The 17,639-nt window shown below is 33.6% G+C and overlaps 1 protein-coding gene across 1 annotated transcript; it reads right to left on the bottom strand.

The window, feature by feature from the left end:
• Nucleotides 1-2,179: 2,179 nt before the first annotated feature.
• On the bottom strand, nucleotides 2,180-17,524 carry LOC149068752 (metal-response element-binding transcription factor 2-like). The gene is made up of 9 exons (XM_089250424.1): nucleotides 17,372-17,524; nucleotides 14,591-14,663; nucleotides 14,355-14,407; nucleotides 12,818-12,929; nucleotides 12,332-12,458; nucleotides 12,089-12,156; nucleotides 10,418-10,588; nucleotides 5,781-5,859; nucleotides 2,180-4,965 (listed from the first exon to the last, which is right to left on the bottom strand). The coding sequence occupies exons 1-9, from the start codon at nucleotides 17,427-17,429 to the stop codon at nucleotides 4,456-4,458; spliced, it is 1,251 nt and encodes a 416-aa protein (XP_089106550.1). The 5' UTR covers nucleotides 17,430-17,524; the 3' UTR covers nucleotides 2,180-4,455.
• Between the last annotated feature and the right edge of the window lie 115 nt (nucleotides 17,525-17,639).

Below are 17,639 nucleotides of genomic sequence, written 5' to 3'. Positions count from 1 at the left end.
TCCAACCTTTCAGATCATTTGCCAGTGGGCAGAGCAAGCTGCTGTTCACGTTTTGATAGCAGAGGAAGAGAGGGACAGTGTTCAAAATATGTCTTTTCCCCCTTTCTCTTTAACATTATTTTTCGTTCTCTGTCCAATTACTTTTTGACTTTAGGAGGGGAGCACTATCACCTGCAGACACAGAATCGGAAAAAAATGTGATTATTCTATAGAGGGGTTGAGTTATTTCCCTCAATGTGCCATTTCCGCTGATCAGTGAAATTTATAAAACTGCAGAAAAAGTTTGGAACAGACAATGATTTTTTTAAAATCCAGTAGATAAACATTGTGTTTTGAGTACAGTAATGGTTGGCTCAACAGATTTAAGAAGAGTATTGAACACTGTCTTTGCATGTATTAATGCCATTCATGAAGATGATAAATTACAAGAAGGAACAGGATATTCAGATTTTTCGTAAGAAACAGAACAATAACAAAATTCAAATCCTTTAAAAAAATTCTTCCACGATATGCCAGCTAAACACAATACAGAGGGAAAGTTCTTTGAAATAGATGAGATTAAAATCTGGATTTGACTGCAATATAATCAGGGTTTTGCAATTCATTTTCTTAAAAACATAGAGGGGGAGAAGTACTGAAGAAATACAATAATGTAACATTTCTGTAGACAAAACATTTCTTTGTATAACTTGAAATATATTTTACAGTATGGACATATAAATTTGTGGATGAAAAAGTATTCATCCCATATTCAATCCCATTTCACGGAATATAGTAGCAAAATAAATAAAACCATTTTTTATAGGAAGAATTTTCAGCCTCTTCTTTATGGGCACAGCATAGCTGCCAACTTTTGAAAATGAAAATTCGGGAGATTTTCGCGCGAACCCGTATTTTATGCTAAAACCACTCCCTAATAAATACAATAGGGATTTTTCCAAATAAAATAGGGATTTTCCAAACATAAAAGTTAAAGCGTAGGGAATTAAATCCCTACTTAAAAACTAGTCAAATTAAAATAGGGATTTTACTCACATAGAAGTTAAACCCTTGGAAATAAAATTCCTGCGCAAAAAACAAGTGAAATTGGAGGCCAAAACTTCAGTGATGTAAAAATAAATATTGTGTTCAATCAGAAACGCTGTGAACAAACATTCTGCGCGAATGACCCCAAAATCATCGGAAGATGACGGAAAACACCGTCAATTTTTGAAGAACACTGACTTTTTTTGACACTTGCTTGATGGTTTTTTTTTTTCATTTCACATGAGTGATTATGTCAGTCTTTCCATGACCGATGTTTATGTCCGTAACACAACTTGTACAAAAAGGAAAAGTCGGCCCTCTTCTGGAACGTTTGATGAAAGGAAACTCATCGGAATAAGTATCTTTAAAATTGATTAAATATGTTTTTGCTTATCAGTATTCATGCTTTGTTATATCGCACGTACGTAACTTCAACAAAAGAAATTTTGACCATGTGCGCGTCACTATAATCTTCAATTATTATCCAGGACTATTGGCTGCTAAGAAATTTCCCTGTAGGATGACAAACAACTTTCTTGTTACCATCAGAGGGTTTGTAAAACTTCCTTAAAAAGGGAATTTCCCCATTTACGACGTGTGACGTCATTTCGAAAGGGAAAAAAAAGAGGCTTCATGCCCCACAAGAAATTTCTTAGGGATTGTTTTCATAAGCGGGGATTTTTTTTAATGAAGTAGGGAATGTTTAGGGACAATTAGGGATTTTTGTGATTTTCGTAAAAATTCGGGAGATTTAAGAACTTTTCGGGAGGTCGAGCAATGAAGCTAAAATTCGGGAGATTCCCGAAAAATTCGGGAGACTTGGCAGCTATGGCACAGCACCAAGATTACTTGATGTTTGTTAATTATGCAGCGCTGATTAACAACCCCATCTGAACTGTATTGACAGATCATTCAGTGAAAAAATTTAAGTTTGAGGCATGTGAGATTTGAATATGGGTGCTCTTCTGATATTAAGCATGGATAATGCTCCTGACTCAAAAAAAGGTTGGAGACCCACGGATTAAAGCATATTTCAACAAATGAAACTAAATTATATTGATTTCACAAAGTTTAGATAATGTAAGAGCCATCAAGCAGTTAAACAAGATGATCTTAACTGCTAAGAATGTGGACGGTTTTTAATTTTTTTTTTGTATAGTGAAAATTCTATAGAAAGGTATTACTTTGATCTCAATGCATTTTCATAATGCCAATATATTCCATCTATAATGATATGTTTCTTCAGTATCATTGTATAGGAGTTTCGGTGTAGTATAAAATTTTCACAACGTTATAGTAAAAAGTGATATTTTGGCTATAATATTGAAATATATATTTGGTACAAAGTAATAGTTATCAAAATTCGTCTCAGAGTGCAACTGTTCATATACATATTTATCTGTGAAAACATCATAAATTCATTATATTGGACTAGAAAAAGTGTGAAGCTCATTTCACACTTTGAAATTACATCAAACATATTGAGCATGATAGATATTTTTATAGATTCTTTCCTCTTTCTCTCTAAAATCTCAATTCCAAAAAAACAAGCTTCAAATTCATCCAAAGCATAGGAAACTAATGATTGAGAGCACAATTCAATTATAAAAAATGATTTTCAGAGAGAGGTAAGTGATAAGCATATTTAAAAAACATTTTTGAGCATAAAATGAAATAAATAGTTTTAAAAATAAATAATAAACTACAGCAATTTCCTCCCATAATCCACAAATTAAATAATTAAAAGAACACCAGATTCCATTTCTATTATAGTCTACTACATATTATCTACAGCTTTTTTTTTGAGATATTTAGAAAAATAATCCATAGAAATTTTTTTTTTCAAAATAACAATTGTATCACAGAAAAGAGTAGGGAGACAGGAACATTCTCTTGCATTCCTCACAATTTCTGATAGAGGAATGCTATCCTGTTAAAATATGTTTTCAAGGGAAATAAAAAAAAAATGGTATCTTCCACTCCGGAATAGGGAATATTCACCGAAGAAGATGGTGTGTGTATATATATAAATCAATCCTTTTCTCCCACAAGAGAGAAAAAGAGTTGTCAACTTGGTTTATATTTATCAAACCATCCTCTATTCAACACATGTAAACAGGACTTAAGTGATAGTTGAGTTATTATCAATATTCAAGGAGTAGCACTAATTAGTGCTAAACCTAAGTTCTAGTAACAGTTCTTTGATATTATGATCAACAAAGAATAATGTGGGAGAAATGGATGTAAGGCAGTGAGCATACTTTTATGAAAAATGCAGTCAATTGGTAAAAATTGTCTTGGAAGATGTGGTAGAAGAAAAATGTGTCAGAAAAAGAAAAGGATACAAAAAATTATAATTCAGAATTTTCATATCAAGTAATGACAGATATGCAGTTGCTGCAGATAACGTGTAGATGTAAATTTTTTCAGACAAAATTACAAAAAAAAATCAGCATCTGCGGGTTATAGGCAAGAAATTATTGTGTGTAGAAAAACACAAGGAAATAAAACAAATAACCCGTTGAAATTTTTTATACTAAATATTGAGCAATTTTTCTTAAAAGGAAAATAATTCTCATTTTCTGAAAATGCAGATTAGTAAAAAAAAAACAGTTCAGCAAACATTCAAATGTCAAGTATTATATAACCGAAGTACATTTCATTATTATTACATAAGTTTTCTTTTTCAAGATACAACCCAGTGAGTGGTTAAATTCTATCTCCAATCCTTTTCATCTTTGTAAAATACAGTAGAATCTCTCTTTTGTAGACACCATCGGGACGAAAAACTTCCTTCGTAGAAAAAAAGGGGGTGACCATTAATAAGGTTTTTAAATTGCAAAATTTTTTATTATACAAGGGGAAATTATTATTTGGCTGTTAAAGAGGGGTGACTGCATCTGAGGGGTATCTGTTAAGAGGGTTTCTTACTGTAATTGGATATTCTTCTAACCAATCAAGTAAACAGACATAATTAAGAAAACTTCTCAAAAACTTCATCTCATTAAAATAATGTATCAAATACAGTAATTTCAAAATTTGTTTCCTTCTTCCCAGAAGGCACAATTATAAGGCAAATTTCAATGATCACAGAGTTCATAAATAGTAAAAAAAATAGATGAGAGAAAATAAAAAAAAATAATTTTTGATTAACTATCAAAGAAAAACAAATATTTAAGAATTGTTTTGAAATATATAAAAGATTTTTCAAAAAAACATGCCAGGCATCACATATGCAACTCGAATTTTATAGGAAAAAAAAAAAAATTGGAATAAAATTGCACTTTGAACATATGAGTGTTCTTGTTAATTTAGCAACGATACATGTATACACAAACACCTTAGGAATAAACACAGAGCTTAACAAGATGCCTTAGAAATGATCACAGAAACAATCTGCAACATTTAACCATCGAGACCACTAGTAATTTATGCATCCCATAAAAGAAGGTATTCTATTTCACCAAGAGTCGTCACTCTTTTCCCGATGACTGAAAATTTATCGCTATCCAATAGATCCACTCTTTTTGAAAAAAGCTCATGCTTGATAAAGAGATGTTTTTCCGACTTGAAGATGTTGCCACCACTGTCTATGTTGTTTGTGATGAAACCTTCGCCATTTTTCCATTTTGTTTCGTACATGTTACTCAGAGCTTTTCTATCAAACACTTTTTGATCTTTAGACAACCTATGGATTACTGGAGCTTTGACAAGAGTTTGTACCCTACGCTTTGATAATGATGTCCTTGAAGCTGACTTTGAGTCTGTAAATGGATTATTTGAACTTGTGAACTGTAACGGCATTGGTATCAGAGTGTCCAACAAATCTTTCTTGAAATCAGTATCCCTAAACACTGTCCTGACTTTGTTAGGTGGTCTGCCAACAGGTCTCTTCACTGAACTTTGTGTACGAGAATTTACCAACTTTGTAGTGGTTCCCTTAAAAATAAAATAAAATTTAAAATATTACTATTGGTTTCAATAATATTGTGGCACCTTGAGTTTTTCTCCTTTAGGTTCCTGGGGTTTTCCCTTCATTTTTATCTTAGAGTTGCAGTATATTCTTATATATAAGTCAACATTTTTTGGTCAAAAAGTAGTTATAAAATTGGGGGGGGGGGAAGCCATCTTATACATGAGCATAAACAGTTACAGTTAGCTTTCCCATTTACAAAAGTAATTACCATGATACAGTACACCCTATTGTGTAAGGCAGTGGTTCTCAAACTTTTGTGAATTGCAGCTCCCTTGAACTAATCATATATTTGCTGCTCCCTAGAATAGTTTAATAGATATTGTGGATTCATAAAAGATCCACTTTAAACACATCAATATCGCCAACTCCTAGGAGATGACAACCTATTGGCATCCCTAGAAGTGGTGATGTACACTGAGAAACACTAGTGTAAGGGATAGAAAGTTTTGTTCGCAAGACGAATACAGCACACCAAAATCACTGTTAGAGTGGATGTGCTCAAAAGACCTAAGTTTTTTTTTCTGTATACTTCAAACTTATAAGTTTAACCAAAATCACTGTTAGAGTGGATGTGCTCAAAAGACCTAAGTTTTTTTTTCTGTATACTTCAAACTTATAAGTTTAATAATTGTCCATACGTTCAAAAAAATTTTAGCTAACATTTGTTGGAGTCATACTTGATTTATTCATAAGTCAATGCATTTGCAAGTCAAGGTACCACTACATATATAAAAATAATAAAAACTATAAAATCCACAGTGAACAGGAGGATACTCACATTCCGACATTTCCTAGCAACATTGGTGCATAATAAAGACTCCTTGTGACTCACACCAAACTCTATCTTGTTGACAGATCTGAATAAAAAAATGACAATAAATGACTTATTTAAAATAAGGGAAAATATATTTAAAAAAAAAACAAAAAAAAAAACTTTGTTTGTTAATAAAAGGTAAAAAAATTATTAAAATGATAATTTGTGATTGTTTACTCGAGAAGAAAAAAAATCATTATAGGGACAGTAGAGCCTAGATATACAATCAGGGTTGGATTTTTGCCGGGACAGTAGCAAAAGGTGGAAAAAAATAGGTTAAAATTATTGTTTTTACTCAAGGCATACCAAGCTTAGATTTTCAATTACGAAAAATTCTTTCCAATATAAAATTACATGGTGTAAAAATGAATATTCAGCAACCAAAAATATGAAAACATATCCAAATAAAATATTCACCATCCAGATTTGTTATACAAAATTCATAAGTAAAAGACTATGATTATTTATTCATAGAATTCAAAACATACATCCTATTTTTAAATTCAATGAATTTTTGCCAGGTGGCAAAAATATTTGATTATTTATTTATATAATTCAAAACAGATGAATCTATTTTTTTAATTCTAGGAATTTTTGCTGGTGTGGTTTTTACCAGGGTTGGTAAAAAAAAAAAACGGGTTTTTTTGGTTTAAACCAGTTTTTTTGTTTTAAATAGTATTAACATTAAAAACAATGAAATTTCTGAAAAATCATTCAAACTTCTAACAATTAATTAAAATAAAATGTTTATTAATGTAATTAACACTATTCCCATATTAATCAATCAATAAATATTTCTTACATTTTCACAAAAACAACTTTTGCAATTTAATTATTTTTTGCTCAACTCAATGGATTACTTTGCGTGTGTTTGAAAATTCTTGTAATGTTAATCATATAATATAAAGCTGTTTTCTCCAGTTACTTTCAGTATGCTTCATTAGGAAGCTATTTTGCAAAAACTATAATAAAAATCAGGTGAATATAATGTATTTAATAAAACATAAATAATGCAGATTAATTAACGATGATTTATGATATACAGGGTGATAATAACCAAGGTTCTGATTTCAAAACACTGTAAAAAAAGAACAATTGTCAGAATGACTTGAAAATTGACACGAATATTCCTGAAGAAATGGAATTTTATTTGGTAAAGGGGAAAAAATGAAATGTTACTTAAAAATGTAAAATTAATGAGATCATCCAACACATGGGAAATTTGCTCGCAGAATGGAAACAATAACAAGTCATGGTAAAATGATAACTTAATTATAGCATTACACGATTTCATAATTCATGGAAAAATTACAAAAAAGTGAAAGTAATTGAACAAATAACTAACTTACTCAAGAAATGTTAAATATGTTGTCCACTGTGTTCTGGCTATGAGGTGAAAGCACAAAAATTCTTGTTCAACAACAGATCAGAGTATGCAATGGTCATGATGTGGATGCGCTTACAATTCACCTTTATTAAACCAAACGCATCCCCACGTTAATATTCCTGAGGAACTTCTAACATATAGGGGGATGCGCTGAAGCTTGCAATTCACCAAAGTTTGCAATCCGACCACTGTTTATAACATTTTGAGGTACCCCCCACAGCCAGAAGTTGCAAGGGTTAATGTCAAATGAACTGACAACCAGCAGCTGCTTTGCTGGTATTGCAATGTGCATCTTGATAAAACTTCTATCCACACGCCGATGCCTTGGAAGTGCCGAAATGATGTGGTTGCACAAAACAGATTATACTGCTGGCCTAGTACAGCATCATCTACTTGCACATTTTGCACTACTTGGCACTTTTTTCCTTTTGCGAAAGAAATTTCCATTGCTTCAGGAGTATCCATGCAAATTTTCAAGTCATTCTGACCAGTACTTATTATATAGTTTTGGAATCAAAACTTTAATTATAATCACCCTGTATATAGCTGATTAATTTTCATGAATTTGTTACTACTATACAGTAGAACCTAGATTAACTGGGCTTAACCATGAAAGTATAAAAAAAACTGTTGAATATTAAGGCTGGGTGATATACAGTGCGAGATGTGCTACTTCTTATGGGAAAGAAAATTAAAATGTCTGTGAGGTAATGTAACTACTAGTCCACTAATCTTTGTCTTTTAGGGACAGCTGGTGTCTTTATTGGATTATAGGACCACCTGCCCACAGCATGATGGTGTCACTACTGTTGCTGCTTCTTTGTGAAGGGAAAAAGAAACCCTGTGAAATAATACACCACTACATTTAGATATGTGATGCAACCCTTATTCATGAATTTTCTAAAGATAGAGTATCAGAATTTAGCCAAAGGTTAGAAAATGTGGTAAGAATGAGAAATTTTGGTTTCTGTATATAACTTTAAATAACTAAGATACTTCATATGAAAAAATATATATATTCAGGCACTTTTTTATGAGACTTTTTGAAAAAAAACCACTTATACCATCTTACGCCATTTAATATGCCGCTGTGGTGGTCGAGTGGTTATAGTGCGGACTCGTGATGCGAGGATCCGGGTTCGAACCCCACAGTGGTGGTCGGCTGAAGTTGGTTTTCTGTGGTTCCCAACTTCAAGGCGCAAATGCGAGCCGATCTCCCGTTAAAAAGACTCGCCACAGAGAGCAACAGTCCTACAACGGTAAATCATTCAACCATAACACTTCACTCATAGTTAGAAAAACTGGGGGCAGATGACAGCACTACACATAACAAGCATTACACAGAAACAAACACTTTACGTCAGGTTGCACTACACGTACACGCACATTCCCGCATGTACCGATTCGTTGGGGGGGGGGTGCATTTGTGGTGTAGCAGTAGTAGGTAGGGCCTCCAAAAAATGGCTCGGGGATCCATGATGTTCTTAAGTCAGCCACCTCGTTGGGCAATTTGCCTGTTGTGGCGTCGTATTTGTATTTGTATTAATGATATACCATCAGAATGTACCCCAAGAATATAAAATGTGGTAAAAATGAAAAATTTTGGCTAATACTGAACCAACATGATATTTTTCAAGGAAAAAATGGTATTTAGGCCACTTTTATTTGATTTTTTGAAAAAAACCCATATGGTTTAAACCAAACAACACTGCATCTAGGGCCATAAAAATTAACACAACACATTGTAATTTAAAATATATGAGGTATTTTTTTATTCACTGAGATTCATGTGTTTCAGCATGAGAGTATACACTATTATACTCTCATGCTGAACCCTGTGTTACAGCTCCTTTATTGAGTACACCTCTTATCATTATCTGCGTGATCTATCAACGGCAAATGACTGCAAGTACAGCCAGATTCTGATAAACAATGATTTTCACTGTCTTTTGAAATGTTCATCAGAGGGTTTAAACTTTCAAAGTTCTGAAGACCCCTATGTATGATATTTTTCAAAGGAAAAATAATAATTAGGCCACTTTTGATTTTTTGAAAAAAACCACTTGGTTTAAACCAAACAACCCTAGTTTTTACCATGGTTTTTTCCACTGTGGCAAAAACTTGCCAACCCTGTATACAACAGAATTGCATGAGAGTTTAAAAAATATTCATTACAATTAATGCAAAATGAAAATTCAAGTTTGACGACAACAACATAAATATTCACATGAGAAAACGAAAAGAAATTCTGATCATCAATTTTATATCACCTGCAGATTTGTTTAAAAACCCACCACACACAATTCTATCAAGATTATCAACTTGAAGTGAAATATTTATATGTATGGAACCTAAACTTTCTGATGACAATACAGGGTATACATCAGGGCTGGACAGATCGCAAAAAAATCAAAGCAGTAAATTTTTTTTCACTTGAAGAAAAGGTATACAAAATAATGATTCTTTTGACTTTTTCAGGGCATAATGACCCTTTTTCATGTTGGCAGATATGCTGCTATAAATTTCAAACATTTTGTGCTGCTCTCAGCTTGCAATTTAGTAACTACACAAAGAAAAGTTTAAGCGCTAACATACATTTTTTAGTTACCGTGGTGACCTCAGATTTGCCCAGTTCTGGTGTACATAAATTATTGTCAGGGGTTCAATGTCTCAAATTCAAAAAAATATAAATATATATACAGAATCATGAGATCACTAAAAAAATTTTAATAATTATATAAATAATTTTTAGTTTTCACATGGCTGCTTCATGGGACATGAAATATTAAAACATTAATTTTTTTTCCCGTTTTTCAGCATTTAAGGTGTGACAGCTTGGATCATGATTCTGCTCCTTAGTTCACCACGTGAGGGCACAGGGGTCTAGTAGACAATGTCATTGACATATTCCCCAAAAGAAAAACTCAAGAGCTGGTGATCTCAGAGGCCATACAATTAGAACCGAGCAACCTCACATAATTTCCTGTTCTTTCAAGCAATGTGTCATAATTTCCCACAATGTAATGCTGCTACAACTATGTGATGCAAGATAAAAAAAAAAGTATATTTATCTCACGATTCTGTATTAATTTTTTTCATCCAAAAGCTACGAGGTCACGAAACTGTGACAATAAATTATGTTATGCTTTTACAACAGATAATTACTGCTTTTTTTTCTCTTTTATATGAAGATAAAATAAAAGTTGTACTATACTTTTTGTCTTTCTGTAGAATTTTGAATTTCCTCCCTGGAACTTTGAAGTCCCATATTTTGCCACTGTCTTCTGTTTTCTTGCATGGATTCACATGAGGTGCTGTTGGTGGTGTCAACTCTCGCAGTCCCCATAGGAATCTGCTTTTCTTGATCTCCTTTCCATTTTTAAACCTTAAAGAAGGTAATTACAAAATCAAAAAAATTGAAACTTTTAAATGAGCCAATTTGCTCTAAATTCATTTAGATATTATGTAACAATATTCAGTAACATGATTACTATTAAATACTCTCCCAAAGACAAATCATTCTCGATCTGATACAAAATATAAATTATATTGAAAATACAGCGATACCCTAAAATTTACACCAGGTGGAAAAGACAAACCTTCAAGTAGAATTAATGGAAGTAATGATTTTTTATATTCAAATACACTGCTGAGTCAAAGTAATGTGATCAACAGATTATATGCACAAGAACACTGTTTGTGCAGTCCAGTATGTAGTAAAATTGTCTAGAAGTGACACAGAAAGATACTGGAATGTTGCTACATTTATCAAAAGACTGTAGTCTATTTAACAGCTGTTGGAAAATGTGTGATGATTATATTGACCAAGTCTAGAAAATTGAGGATTAGAGAAGTGCTTAAAAGTTTTGGCCAGACTTTTTCTACAATTTTGAGACATTTCAGGGCTACATGATATTACTTTTCTTAAACATGCAATAAGCCCCGGAAGAAAAAATCAACATTTATTCATGGTGTATGATGGGTACTGCATAGGTTAGCATCCAAGAATCTTCTCAGTGAACATTCACTTATTGCATCTAAAATATTGAAACAACATTTAATTTGTGACAGAAATGACAAATTTTTAAAATGCTTATATCCAACTTTAGATTTGCACCAAATTAGATTTGCTCTTGCTTTATTTTATTAGTTACACATAGTTGATGTGAGAAATAGGAGGCGTTTATATAGATATGACTGTTGGTACATATGCAATGAAACCTCAATATAACGGCACTCTGCAGACCAAGAAAAAAATGTTGTAGAGGGGTTATTTTTCTATCGAGAGGTACATTATCATAAACCGCCACCAAATTTATGATGTTTTGCCAGCTCTTCTGGATTGGCATTGTTAGGTAAATAACCCATAAAACACATTTATATGTTATTTATATGTATTTATTTACAACAAAAAGTTATAATTGATTAGTTAGTTTATTAATAAAATTCAGTTGTTTCACACTGTAACGCGATTTGCCATACAATACTTTTGTCATACCCTTGAAAGAACAAAAGCTGGTGGGAAGTTTAAAAATATGTTGGTGATTTTGAGCAAAATATAAGAAATATTATTGCAGCAGTTTCAAAATCTCAGCAAAAAATTATAGCGGGATTTATCATAGTAAAGGATCGCATTGAATCAAGGAGTTATTATATTACAGGCAATTACACAAACATAATTTCATTAAATATTGTTGTAGCGAGATTTGTCATAATATCAAGTATCATTGTACATACAAGTAGGGCAATCAAGTCTCAACAATGATATATTAATAAGAAGCCAATATAAATTTCATTCTAAGCTTATAAATCTAGGTATTCGAAGGAGAAAAAGATTAGAAAAAAACAACTTTATGACATCATTGCAAGTAGAAAGAAATTTAACCTTTTCTTTTTTGCTTGGAGGACACTCAAAATCGAATCTTGCCTTTCTGCAGGCTTAGCACTAGATACCTAGCAAAAAGAAAAAAAAATATTGAGCATATTTTTTATAGAATGCCTTAGAATATGAACCAAAACCAACCTTTTTTTTAAAATCAACGCGTTAATTTTATTTAACACATCTTATCAATTTCTCGAAGGTGATGAAGAGAAGACAATATGATGTAAAAAAAAACCCCTAACTAACTTTTCCAAGGAGTTGAAAACTGGTCCAGTTCTCATTCACGAAAGGAATCAAAGCTGTATGGAAATCTGAATATTTCTTTTTGTTGATTACACTGAGGTTGTAAAGAGCCAAGTGAGCAATGTCGACCCTGCTCAAAGATAAAAAAAAAATCAGTTACCATACAAAGAAAATGTATAAAGTTTCACTGTATATATATGATGGAATAATTTTAACTATCAAATTTGAGAGAGAGAGAATCATTAAATATATTAAATTCTTGTGTAAGCCACCTAAGAAAAAGATTCATATTTTTTTCCTTCTTTAATATTTTTTCACACTCGTGATGAGCATCTTCAAGATTACGATGTCTGGTGAGGAATTATCCTGTTTTTAAGAAATTTCTGGGCTTAACTCGCATCACTCTGTTCAGCACGAGTAGGAATATGCAAATCACTTGCACAAACAAAACACAAGAAAAACACTCAACCACAAATAAATCCCACTCACCATTTCAGTTCTAATCTGCATAGAAATTCCTTCCCAGAATTGCAGATGGAGCAAATGAAAACAAAAAATCTGTCCCCATATAGCATTGACTTTTGTAAGCTCAGGATACATCCTAAAATTTGCAGAAAATTTATTATAATAGAAAATGATAAGCGAAGTTTTTTTACACGAGAAATAAGCACAGAGTAACATGAGAAGTTTTATAAACCAGAGTAAAACCTCTCTTATCTGGTCTAATTAGGAATAGAGGACCACCAGTTTATGGAATATCCAGATTATTAAGATATCAAAACCAGTGTGAAATTTATTAAGCTCTCTTTTATCAGATAGGGATGCCTCCTAGTGAAATATTTTATTAAGATTAGCTATTAAATGTAAACGTTCTATTGAATTTTCATGCATTTTTTTAAATTTTGGATATTTGATGTGCTAAGAAATATTAAAGGGTTAAACTTTTATTCTGCAAATGTTAATTGTTTTGATACTAATTAGTTATCAGGACAACCACTAATTAGCTGTGAGGGAAAACAAGCCAATTATCTTCTATGGGAATGTTTTATGTTCAAAGCAGTCATTTAAGATTACCAGATGTCAGTTAAGATACCCCCCACACTTTTGCATGCAAAGTTTGCAGCTGAGCCCAATTACAAATTCTTGATGGTGTTGATTATCTCTTTTCAATCTCTGATTCAGTTTTATCCCTTTACTAAATTACTAGCTATAATACCCGGTGCTACACGAGTTTTCTTCAATTACAGAGAGGATTGAAAAAGTGACAAAAAAAAAAAAAAAAACCGCACGCACGCACAGACAGACAGAGAGAGAGAGAGAGAGAAAATCAATTTTACATATATACATTTTTAACAATCAAGGAAACAAATATCAGGGGTCTGTCCACCTAAAATTTGGGTCTGATCTGAAAAATGGACTATCACAAAATAAAAATTAATGAAATAATAAATTTTGCATATCATTTCTTTCGCAATAGATTAACTAGATTATTTTACTTCCCACAAAATTAATGGCCCTTTTCACAAAAATAAGGAACATTATCATAATAAGGAAGTCATCTGATCTCCACTGGGACTTGAACTCAGGCCCTCTTGCAAACCGGGCAAGAATGCTGCCACTTATGCTACTGGAGACACAACCCTGCCTTTCTTATTTCATGCATTGTAGCACGATACACTGAAGTAGGGGCATTGGTAGTGTCCCTAACTCCAGCAAATGGTCCCCTGGTTAGGACAGTAAAGATAGATGGCTCAGGCTAAAGAAAGAAAGCTGTCTATCTATTTGTAACAATGTAAAGCAATTTTTAAACTTTGAAAAAATAGTTAATAAATGGTTGCCACTTTAACTGCAGGAGTGATTTTTTATGCCAAGAAAGCATTGATATGACAAAAGCACACTAAATTGTGGCAATTAGTAAAAATGTACCTATCATCATCCTGATCACAAACCAATACCATTGTTTTTTTAGCATAGAGAAAGCTTAATGCAGTAAAATTGGAAGGATGTAGACATTTACAAGACTCACCATCATGAAACCAGCGTCGACATTTGGTACATTGTATCATGTTCATACGCCATCTGAAAAAAAAAAGAGCAGAAATAAATCTCAATTTTATCACTTTTTGAGAACTGTTTAAAAAAACATTTGATAATGACATAAGATAGAAAAAATATAGAATAATTAAATAAATTATATAAATATAGATAGAAATATTTGAAACAAAGAATTGATCGATCATTCAAAAAATTATATACACTCACAATCCGGGGCCATTGCAGTAACAGTTACGTTGTTCTATAGAAATTCTGCAACTGGGCTTCTGCATTTTGAACACTGGAAAATATAAAAATTTGAGTTTTATCTTAAATATTTGGTCAATATCAGTTCAAAAATTGTCTAAACATTTTTGATTTTACATGTCACTTTGCCAATGCCCCTCTGGTAAAAAATGCTGTGATGCCAAGATTGCGCTATAGCATGCTGCCTTTTCCGAAAGTAACTTATCCAACCAGTTTGCACGCTAGTGAAGAATAGAAAAGGCAAAAGCAAGGCATGTGATTGAAGCATTCGCAGTGAGACACAGCTTTAGTAGAATGACCTTGTTGTAGTTGGGAAGAGGTTACTGTTGTAACATTAGTCTCCCTTGCAAATGCTTCAATCTCACAGTCATGGAATGAATTGAAATGTTCCCACCAGCTAAATTATTGTTACATTGTTAAATCAGAGTTCATTATATCGAGGTCTGATTATATAAAATATAGGCGGGTATTTCTAGTCAGGTAAGAGACACCCGGAAAAAATCACTTTTCTCAAGGTCTATGATACTTTTAAGACTACCCTGGACTTAGTGAGCCCCACTCCTGTTGTGTTAGTAGATGTGCTGGCATAAATTATGGAAATTTATATAGTCCCCATAAATTAGGGTCTGGGAGACTACATTCTTTTAGATACAACATTTTGTGGTCACAAAAGGACATGAAGCTGGAGATTTGTGAAGTTCTATCATCAGCTGACTCTCCGCTTTGCGGTCGAAATTTTCAGTCTTATGGGTCAGTGCCATCTTAACACATGGGTCCACCTGGGCATGAACGAAGGACCTTGTGAAAACGAGACCCGATTAAAATTTTGAGAGCATGCAAATTATCAGGCACACATTTATGAACCACGTAAGAGGAACCTCAGAAAAATCACTTCACCTGGCAGAACCTGATGCTTTTAAGACAGCCTTGTCTCATGGGTATACCTTACCAAGGTTTTACATAAGCCTGTACTGATTCTAAAAACAATTATCATTGATAAAGAATTGGCACCTTGTTTTTTCCTTCAAAAATAAAATTCTCATACATATTCTGTGAGTGCAGGGCATAAGCTAATAGACTCTTCAAACGGAGTGGGCGGGGTTGGCAAAAACGCAACCTACTGGGTTTTTTGGGTTTATAATACTGGAGCATGATGAAAGCAAGTTATATATGCTGTAGAAATATAATACACCTAGAATAATGTATGACAATTATTTATGTAATTATTATATCAGTGGCGGCTAATTAGAAAAAATTATGGGAGGAATCAAAATAGTTTTACATCTTATTCTGATAAATGGGTTTATATCATATGGGGTTTTCAAGGACTTTTTTCTCGAACTCCTGTAAATAGCATTGAATACATAGATTTATTGATGTTTCTCTTTAGATGGGTATGACAGTGCAATAACACCATTAGAACATATACTGTTTGAGAGTAAGTACAGTTTTAAGGTGCAGTTTTTAGTGGGTTTTTTCAGGTTGTGAAAAATCAGACCATCTCCCTGGGGTGGGGATGTCCACATCTGGACTACGTCGATAACTGAATAGGGAGACACCCTCCTGTATCTGCCTATGGTACAGTGAGGGAGCACCTGTCACATACCCCTAAGAAAATCTCTGATCAGGTCATCAATGATTGATCACAATAATCAACATCATGACCAGAGGCGCCGAAATGAAAACATTGAAGAGGGGCTGAAAGTTGCTAGTTGAGCTATATATATGGAACTCAAGTCCTTATTCATGAGGGGCAGAGGTTCATTGCATTGTATATTTTGTAATTATTCGGGAGGGATTAAAATAGCGGTAGCCTCCGGGTTCTAGCACCTACGACCATAACCTCACATGCTTAAAAACCCTGGTTCGCAGGAAGAAAGTGTTTGTTTAGGTTGTGAGTGTCCTGCTTGCTCATTAAGTGCATCTGAGTGAGTTATTAGTATATCATCAGTTTGTGCATAGGAGCAAATAGCGTAGACTATTGGTTTCTCATCGAATATAAAAGAAAAGGAAAAAAAATGTCTTCTTAAAAAGAATGATGGTGGCATAAATGGTATCTCATGGCTACGACGCACCATATAGAACAAGGGTGCTCAACCTTTTGGAAATTGCAGGCCACTTCATTGGTATGAAAAAGCGTCGTGGGCCACTTAAGTGATCTGGAAATGCGCTGAGCAGAGGCAAGGGCCAGAACTAGACACTATCACCCCTCGGCAAGCCAGAATTTTGGCGCTCCTTGCATGTAGAAGAAAGAGTTGAAAGGCCTCCTCCTTACTCCACCGCTCGGGGCATCAGACCCGCCTGCTCTCCCCCTAGTTGTGGCCTTTGTACCGCGGGTCACTTACACGATCTGGAAATGAAATGTGTCACGGATCACAAAGTGAAATGTAAATGTGCGATGGGCAGATCATACGCTTGAACTGCACCGCGGATCATTCATGATATTTCGGAATGTGCCGCGGGCCATTTAAGTGATTTGGAACTACACCACGGGTCACTTGAGCGATCTGTAAAGTAATAGTAAATGAGCCCCTTAGTTAATTTTTACAAAATTAGGTTTGGGGTCACGGGGCGCATCAGCTGACTCCGCGGGCCATGGGTTGAACATGTGCGATATACAAGCATCGCCACAAGATCTTTTAAAAACAATCAAACAGTGTGTGTAAACAACCGAGTACAAACAAGTTATAGATCAAATGCATTCAAAAAAAGCAACTGCCACCGAATGATATCAAAAATTACCTTTCCTCTTTGTGTATCGAATAAAGTGGCGACGGAAAATCAGCAAAGCGCCATTCATAAAAATCAAACAAAACCAAGCACTTTATGGGCCCCGAAACCGCCCTTTCAAATCAACCGCCCTCCGGCGGGGCTGCCTACCAAAAGAAGTACTATAAAAAAAACTTCCCACGTTATATAGGGGCGGTTGCGGTTTACAGTACATAAACAAACATGGAGTCTCGAAATAATTTTTTTTCAAAGGAAGAATGTGTTGACTTAAAATTTTAAT

This window comes from Pholcus phalangioides, unplaced genomic scaffold, assembly GCF_987345545.1.
Source record: "Pholcus phalangioides strain wild (caught in Gottingen) unplaced genomic scaffold, Ppha-v1.0 ptg000024l_1, whole genome shotgun sequence".
Classification (NCBI taxonomy): Eukaryota; Metazoa; Arthropoda; class Arachnida; order Araneae; family Pholcidae; genus Pholcus; species Pholcus phalangioides.
Note: the sequence above shows the minus strand (reverse complement) of the source record. Positions and strands in the feature narration are given on the sequence as shown.

What these genes read in the sequence shown, in the direction of transcription:
- LOC149068752 (XM_089250424.1), bottom strand. Translation starts at nt 17,429, where the DNA reads ATGAATGGCGCTTTGCTGATTTTCCGTCGCCACTTTATTCGATACACA. An exon ending in TCGACGCTGGTTTCATGATG is followed by an intron (nt 12,930 to 14,354) that starts GTGAGTCTTGTA and finishes TGCAAATTTTAG; the next exon opens with GATGTATCCTGAGCTTACAA. An exon ending in TTGCTAGGAAATGTCGGAAT is followed by an intron (nt 4,966 to 5,780) that starts GTGAGTATCCTC and finishes TTTATTTTTAAG; the next exon opens with GGAACCACTACAAAGTTGGT.